The 9093-nt window shown below is 36.9% G+C and overlaps 2 protein-coding genes across 2 annotated transcripts in view; one reads left to right on the plus strand and one right to left on the minus strand.

Annotated features, from left to right (window-relative positions):
* Positions 1 to 8681, plus strand: part of LOC106870213 (girdin) — a 47481-nt gene extending 38800 nt beyond the window's left edge. Inside the window, exons 10-13 of the mRNA XM_014916216.2 lie at positions 1959 to 2054; positions 3287 to 3413; positions 4585 to 4632; positions 8169 to 8681. Coding sequence (XP_014771702.1) covers positions 1959 to 2054; positions 3287 to 3413; positions 4585 to 4632; positions 8169 to 8518 — 621 coding nt within the window. The 3' untranslated portion in view covers positions 8519 to 8681. The remainder of the gene's footprint in view (positions 1 to 1958; positions 2055 to 3286; positions 3414 to 4584; positions 4633 to 8168) is intronic.
* LOC106870222 (EEF1A lysine methyltransferase 1) overlaps positions 1 to 9093 on the minus strand; it is a 318548-nt gene that overhangs the window by 61268 nt on the left and 248187 nt on the right. The gene's annotated exons all lie outside the window — the stretch shown is intronic.

Below are 9093 nucleotides of genomic sequence, written 5' to 3' on the forward strand. Positions count from 1 at the left end.
GCCAGTGCCCCTGGACTGGTTCTTGTGCGGGTAGTACATGAGATGCACCATTTTGAGCGTGGCCGTTGCCAGTACCGCCTGACTGGCTCCTGTAGGATTTTCGAGCGAGATCGTTGCCAGTGCCCCTGGACTGGCTTGTGCGGGTGGCACATAAAAGACACCATTTCGAGCGTGGCCGTTTTCGTGCGGGTGACACGTAAAAGCACCCACTACACTCTCTGAGTGGTTGGCGTTAGGAAGGGCATCCAGCTGTAGAAACTCTGCCAAATCAGACTGGAGCCTGGTGTTGCCATCCGGTTTCACCAGTCCTCAGTCAAATCGTCCAACCCATGCTAGCATGGAAAGCGGACGTTAAACGATGATGATGATTACACCCACTATCTCATGGATTTTCTATTTTTACAATAACTTGGTCTCAGTTGACCAGCAAATTTACCAGATGTATGTATTTATTGAAAGTTTTATGGAAGTGGGTAAATCTCTTTTTCAAGTTGCTGATTTTCTGTTGTCTGTTGACAGGCTGCTTGTTCTTATTAGTATTTTTAGATAAGAGCGTTGAATTCTACTTATCTCTCCAAATTGTGATAACAAAATTATTACCATTTTGATTGTGTTTATCATCACTTTGTTTTTCTAATTTCATTTTATCAATATTTCTTGACATTTTCTGTGGATAAATCTGTTGATGAGAAAAACCTGTCACAAAAAACATGATGACCTAAATAAAATATAGGTTCTAATAAATCAATCATGAATCTGCCTTCCGAAGCATTTTTGTCATTTTATCATAGTAATTTAAGTAGCCATTGTGTGGATCAGCACAAACCCAGACTTTAATACCTCTTTCTTGGTTTTAATGGAATATATTATATGTAAATGCTAATTGGTCCTTATAAGCAATCATAGATTCAAAAGTGTTTTGCAATATATCCAAGTAAAAAACAAATCACTTGTGCGTGAGTTAATCATGTCTAGGATTGTTCTTCTGGGGTTTTGCTGTTATAATGAGGAAAATATATCCTTAAATGTTCCTGAGAAAACATTTTATCTAAGATGTATCCAAGCTACAAAGGGTCTATTGTCCCAAATCAATCATATGCTGGATGTATTTCCATCACAATTACACATCACAGAAGGCTTTCATTTCTTCAGTTGTATCATATCATTTTCCTTACATCTTATATTTGTCCCCATTAGATTTTGCATAAATATGGAAGGTATATTTAAAATTATTTTTGTCAATATAGTTTTATTAAAATTTCTTGCTTTTTAATTTGATTTTCATTACTACTAATGTCAAAAACATTGTGTTATCTTTACCAAAACTGAAGCTTTTTTCTCAGTATTTTCAGTATGCTGGAAAGAGAAACTATACAGGGAAACTTGTTGGTCTCAGTCATGTAGTGTATTTCATTTTAGAAATAAATGTGCAGGAAAAAGAATACTCAAATTAACTATTATAACTAAAATTGTGTTCTAAAAGTTACTAAGAAATTTTTATAGCAACTAAATATATATAAGGGAGGGTAGAATTGGGATTGGCTGTCAATGTACCAGTCATTTTGTTATTAAAACACAATGACATTTTAGCTGTTAGGAGTTATTTTGTGATTAGTTCAGTTGAGCTAATCTGTTTTCATTCCATCTATATTATTTACTTAAACAATATATCTCTGATTATTTTTTCATTGTTGTTGATTTCCTATTGCACAAATTTACACTCGTGACATTACCATTATCACCTTTTATTCATTATTCTGCAGCATGTTTCTGCTGGTTTCAATTTCAAAATTTAATTTTGTTTTCGATTTTCCTGTTTTCTTATATTTTGTGGTTTTTCTCAGTTATGTATAATGATATTTTGTATATTTCATATTAAAACTAACCATTTTATGAATTTTAATACTTACTTGTAAAATATTCAGATGTCTGTTTCACCTTTCAATTGTTTATTTCAGATGAGTGGAAAAATTAGAAAACTTGAGAAAGATAGCGCTGCATGGAAAAATAAATGGGAAAATTGTAATAAAGCCTTGATAGGAATGATTGATCAAGTAAGATATTTTTTAATAAAATTGCTGTATGGAGCTTAAACAATTGAATGCTTAAAAGGTATTAAAGTGTTCTATGAAGTAGTTTAATGATGGCTAAGTTTATTTTAACCCTTTAGCATTCAGATTAATCTATCAAACATGATGTTTGTTTATTCACATTGTTTTGAGTTAATCATACATTATCTCATAGCTTCAAGCTTTCAACGATGTGATTGTTTATTTTCAGAATGGCATTGTAGGTTAGGTGTGAGAAGTTGAATCTGGTTAGTTTTTCCATAGTTTTTACATAAAAGGGCTTATCAATATTTAGTAGTCCAAATTTTTAATTGCTGTGGGCACTAGTATGACCATATTGTTAAAGTTTCCTTTGAGACTATATGGCTCAGTCTCACTAGGCGGCACCTTCCACATCTTCTACTGTAGCTGCTGAGTGATCAAAGCTGTAAGAGTGAAGTTTGGTAGGCAGAAATTGTATGGAAGCCCATTGGAATGACCATTTCTGTTTTGGGAGGTACCTTTAACCCATTACTCAGTTTAACTCTACTGGAGCCCATTCTGTTGAAGGATTCAGACTAGGTCTCCAGCCTTACAATAAATTCTCTTCCTCCCACTAGTCTTAAAGACTTCGGAAAAGGTTCCTGTTACATTTTAAATGCAGTGGATGAGCTTGGTTATTTCTAATATGTAACTTAATTTCATCCTTAGTTTCAGAGAAGCACATCTGCATATCATTCTCAGTTTACAGTCTTGTATGAAATTTGTTTTCAGTAATAAACATTGCCAAAAATCCTTGAACATGATAGGTTGATGGGTGTAGAAAAAGGCTCTCCACAGCATACAAGTTGCATTTAGTTGGTTGTGATTACTTGAACATTCCATTGTTTTTACAAAGCTTGCATACCATTGCAATTTTTCATGTGTACCCCTAAATGGGTACTTGTACTCTGATTTAAGAACCCCTGCTCTATGGACCTCTTTAAATTTATGATCTTTACTAAATGATTTTTGGCAAATGCAGGCTATCACTTAAACTTTAGTTTTTATTTGCTTTAAACTGCTTGAAATATGTTTAACAGACTGATCATATTTGTATCAGGGTTAATATATATGCCTTGAACATGTTTGAGAGATTAACAAAACTTAATAAACAGTACAATTTCTTCATTTTATTTCATATTTTATTTATTTTACTTTTTATTTTATTCATTTTACTTTGTGTTTATTTTTTACAGAAAACTTCAAGTGATAAAGAACGTATATTATTGCTTACAAAAATTCAAAAATTAGAATCCTTATGCAGAGCGCAGCAAGAACGTCTGAGAGCACAGAAAAGTCCTCCTCCCGCAACTGAAGCAATTTGTAAGTGAGCAATTAAAAAAAAAAAAGTTTTAGAATGTGTAAATTTTAGGATATGCAGCAGCTGCTATTCTCAAAATAGTCATGTGAACTGTGGTATCTGAGTAAGGTTAAATTTGAGGATGTCAGACCTCAGTGGTAGAGCTGGCAAGGAGAAATAAATGTTTAAATAAGTGATTGGTGATATCACTGCTATCCCCATTGATGCTGATCCTTCAAGGTTTACAAGCCAACTGTCCAGTCAGTCAGTCAGTTAATCTGCCAGAAATAGCAAACAAATTTCCCTCATATTATATCCCTCCTTCGTAAAAATAAAGAAGGACACATTGGATAATGTAGTTTTTGATATACAAAAAAATAGGATGGTCATAATTGAAAACCCTTCGATGAAAGATTTGCCTGACTAAAGGCTGAACCAGAGCTAAATGACAACTAAATGATCCAAGTGAAAATGTAATAATGCACTCTTGTTTGCCATTATATTTTATACATTTTTATTGTGCTGGACTAAGTATTCTTATAAAGGTGTAGGTGTTACTCAACTTGTTTTGAGTTTCTAGCACTTCTCTTTAATTCTCATTTAGAGTGTATATCAGAGAGGAATCAACATACGCTGGGATCTTTGGTAACAAACCTACTTGGGGGTGTCTTTCTGGTCACTAGCTTGATCTATTAGAAATAAGTCAAATCTCCCCCAGATCACTCACAAAAGGAAAAACATATTAGAAAATGTAGTAAAAAAAAATGAAAAAACTGCTTGATTCAATTTTTTTTTCATTTTTTTTCTTCAGCTCTGGTGTTCAGAAAGACAGAAACGAACTCAACACCAGAGCTGAAGACACCTCTGAAAGCGGGGCACTGCCACATCGAAAACGGTAGAGGAGTAGGGGTCGAAACTGGACGTGGTTCCTCCTGATGGTGTCTTTAGCTACTGGATCTTATGAAGGAGCTCTTGAGGTAGCGAACCATGAAACGTGGTTGGAATTCCTGGTTGAAAGGTTTTGATATAACTAATAGCCACCTTTCCATCAGATACCTATGACATTTCTCACTTTAGCTATTCTATTTAGTAAATGAAAGGGTTTTCTCTGTAGCTTTTAAATGTTGTTTGAAGTGTGATTTTATTTTTTCAAATATTTTAGAAATAATTTTTACTCATGTTTTTTGTTTCCAGGTCAGAAGTGTAAAAATGAATCCATCCCAACTTCACAAAATGTAGATAGTAAGTATATTATCCTGTTTAAACTTAATTCTTTAATCCTTTAGCAATCGCATTACTCCTTCAAATGTAATAGTTCTTTTTTTATCATCATCATCGTCGTTTAACGTCCACTTTTCATGCTGGCATGGGTTGGACGGTTTGAGGGCTGGTGAGCCAGATGGCTGCACTAGGCTACTATCCAATCTGGCAATGTTTCTACAGCTGGATGCCCTTCCTAACGCCAACCACTCTAAGAGTGTAGTGGGTGCTTTTTATGTGCCACCAGCATGTGGGCCAGTCAGGCGCTACTGGCATCGGCCACACTTGGATGGTGCTTTTTATGTGCCACTGGCACTGGAGCCAGTCAGGGGGCACTGGCAATGATCACACTCGCATGATGCTTTTTACGTGCCACTGGCACGGGACCAGTTAGGCGGCACTGGCATTGACCACGCTTGAATGGTGCTTTTTATGTGCCACCGGCATGGGTGCCATTCAGGTGGTACTGTCATTGGCCACGATAACGACTTCACTTGCCTCAACAGGTCTTCAAAAGCGTAGTTTATTGCCCAATGATTGAAGGGTACTCTTAGATGGGCTGGTTATGCTGCACTGGCATAGGCCACGTTTATGATCTCACTTGACTTGCATATCTCCAAAGGTCTCAGTCACTTGTCATTGCCTCGGTGAGGCCCATCGTTTGAAGGTCGTGCTTCAACACCTCATCCCAGGCCTTCTTGAGTCTACCTCTTCCGCAAGATCACTCTACTGCTAGGGTGTGACACTTTTTCACATAGCTGTCCTCATCCATACGCAACACATGACTGTATTAGCGCAGTCGTCTCTCTTGCACACCACATCTGATGCTTCTTATGTCCAACTTTTCTCTCAGGGTGCTTACACTGTCGTGTATGCACACTGACATTACACATCCAGTGGAGCATACTAGCTTCATTCCTTGCAAGGTTACACATGTCCTCAGTAGTCATGGCCCTTGTTTCACTGCCATGTAGCATGGCTGTTCGCACACATGCGTCATACAGTCTCCTTTTTACTCTGAGCGAGAGGCCCTTTGTCACTAGCCGAGGTAGGAACTCTCTGAACTTTGCCCAGGCTCTTATTATAGCAGCTACACTCTCAGAGCAACCACCCCAGCTACTGACTTGGTCACCTAGGTAGTGGAAGCTATCAACTACTTGTAGTTTTCCCCCTGGAATTTGACGGAAGCTGTTTTCTGCACATTTTCAGTGATTATTGTCCCTGAGCATTTGCCACACACAAGAAACATCTTTTCAGTTAGTCTTCCTTTGATATTGCTGCACCTCTTATGTGTCCATAGCTCACACTGGGTACATCTTATGGAGTTTCTACCTACGCCTTTTCTACAGATTGAGCAGGGCCATCTATCTACCTGAAGGGATTTGTGGTTTGTCTGCCTTCCTACTTATTAAGACTTTGGTTTTTGCTAGATTGATTCTAAGGCCCTTCAATTCTAGACCTTGCTTCCACACCTGAAACTTCTCCTCTAGTTCTGATAGTAACTTAGCTATTTTGAGCAAGGTCATCAACTTAGAGAAGCTCCCAGGGGCATACTGTCTTGAATTCCTGTGTTATTGCCTGGAGGACTATGATGAATAAGAGGGGGCTGAGGACTGATCCTTGGTGGACTCCTACTCCTACCCGGAATTCTTCACTGTACTCATTGCCGACCGTCACCTTACTCACAGCATCCCTGTACATGGCTCACACAGCTCTCACTAACCATTCATCTATCCCTAGTTTCCTCATTGACCACCAGATAAGGGATCGGGGAACCCTGTCAAAGGCTTTCTCCATGTCAACGAAAGCTAGGTATAGAGGTTTATCTTTGGCTAGGTATTTCTCCTGCAGCTGTCTTACCTGAAATATAGCATCAGTGGTGCTTTTCCTTGGCACAAACCCAAACTGCATCTTGTCTAGACTGACTCTGTCCCTAATTAGTTGGGCTATGACTCTCTCTGTGACTTTCATTACCTGATCCAACAACTTAATACCTCTGTAATTATTCGTATCTAATGCATCACTCTTACCTTTGTAGCAGTTGACTATGGTGCTGCTACACCAGTCATTCTGTGTGACTCCTTCATGTATCACCTGATTGACTATACGAGTGACTACACTATAGCCGACACTGCTGGATAATTTAAGCATCTATGCAGTAATTCCTGATGGGCCAATGATTCATCAATGATTCATTGATGACCACAATACTCTAAGATGTATGTAATTTCATTACATTTTACAGTAATCTTCCAACTATTGGTGTGTGATACACCATTAGTTATCCTCAAAATAATCCCCTTATCACCAAAATAATCCCATTATTGATGTTTCATACACCAATAAATGGGTTATTTGTAATGAAGACAGCAGTATCTGTGAGTTGCATCTTTGTGACCATGTATTATTTCCACATCGTTGAGCTAATGATGGAGCACAAGCTATTAAGGGAGCCTCTAAGTGGGTATCAACTTAGCAAAAATAGCAGATTACACTATGGCTATGAAAAGCAAAGAATTCTATTGCATTAGCAAGGCCTGAGAGATGAATAAGATGGTCAGGACCAGAATACCTCAGTTCATAGGTTTGCTCTGTTAGAGCTGATCCTGGACTAAACTGCTACAAAAGCAGCATACTGAGCTGTGTCCAATAACACACCTAAAAACAAAGCAATTATGAAATTTAAAAATTAAAAAGAAATTTTATGATTAAATTTCATTATGTTTCTATAAATAATTTTGGTGTATATCTTTACGGTTGCCTTGTAATGTAGCAATCATTTTTATAATGTTTCAACAATCAATGTTGTTATATTCTTTATAAAAGTATTACTTTGTGCAGTATTACAATATTGACTATTGGAATATAGAATTTTCATTTGCTTCTCTTTCATACTCAGAATATTTTCATTTGGAAACATCCATTGAAATAGCATAAATTTTCTTTCAGTTGGTCATGTAATTCGTTTGAATGAAGACAGTTGCATCAAAAGGTGCCAATCTACTTGTAGAGGGAACATAGGGAAAGGGTAGACTCAGGAAGACATGGGATGAAGTGGTGAGAAAGGATCTACTAATGTTGGGACTCACAGAGGGGATGACAGGGAACTGAGACTCCTGGCGGTTTGCTGTGCTTGAAAAGACACGTTAAGCTAAATAAGAGCGTGGTTGCCTTTGCATACAAGCTTGTCCCCGGCAACTCTCTCCAGCTGAGCATCCATAATCTTGCGGGCTCGCAGGAGCTGGTACCATGTAAAAAGTACCTGTGCCCGTGCTGTGTAAAAGCATCCAGTACACTCTGTGAAGTGGTTGGCATTAGGAAGGGCATCCAGCCATAGAACTCATGCCAAAACAAACAGGTAGCCTCAACAGCCCTTCAGCTGGTCAGCTCCTGTGAAACCATCCAACCCATGCCAGCAAGGAAAATGGATGTTAAATGTTGATGATGATGATAATGGTTTATTTGATTTCATAGAATTATTTCTTCATAAATTTTACTTGATGTTTTTTTTTAAATAGGTGAATCGACCAACCAGGCAGCAAATAATGATGAAACTGCTATGACTGAAAATGCGGTTTCATCAGGAACAAGTCCTGCTGCAGATCTTAAAGAAGCAACTGCTCAGAAAAACAAAGCTGAAATTTCTTCACACCCTTCTGAGGAAGTATCCTTATCCACTCAAACGTCTGTTGCCACTTGTTCTGAACCTAGCAATGCATGTGAAGAAGCCGCTCAACACATTGAAACTTCTGATAAAGAAAACTTTAGTGAAACAGAACATTCAAATAATGTGGAAAGCACTTCATCTGGTTGTAATAATGTAGCAGAAGAAGTCAGACAGGTTGAAACGACTGCATTGGTATCTTAATAATTAAAGATCACTGGCAAACTTCTATGTTTGTAGCAAGTTTAGTGAACAGCACAATCTTTTTTTAACTGATTTTAAATCTCATTTCAGAAAAAAAATCTTAGTTTTTTTTTTAAGAATCTCAGTCTTTTGTTTGCATTAAATTGGCCTTTTAAATCCCCTTTTCTGTTGGTTTATTCTCTTTTATTTGAACTAAATTATAATAACAAACATTCTCAAAATATTAGTATTGCTATACCGGATATAAAATCAGAACTTGTCCTACCTCATCTGATGGAACAATCTAATTTAGCTGAATAGGAAGAAAAAGAAGAAAGCCTTCAATTTTCGTTTTAAAATCTTTCTGCTCTATATATTGTTTAACCATAACCATCTTTCTGAACTGAATAAAATTAATTTTCGAAATAGCTGATATGAAACCATATTTGCTATATAATTAAGAAGGAACCTAATCTTTTCTCTTTAAGATAGAAATAACATTAACTTAATAAGAAAAGATAGAATACATTCTAAAGTTTTGTATATTTTTATGATCATCATGAAGTTTCAGATGAATAAAAGTATATTAATTGTTC

Source organism: Octopus bimaculoides, chromosome 4 (genome assembly GCF_001194135.2).
Source record: "Octopus bimaculoides isolate UCB-OBI-ISO-001 chromosome 4, ASM119413v2, whole genome shotgun sequence".
In the NCBI taxonomy this organism is placed as follows: domain Eukaryota; kingdom Metazoa; phylum Mollusca; class Cephalopoda; order Octopoda; family Octopodidae; genus Octopus; species Octopus bimaculoides.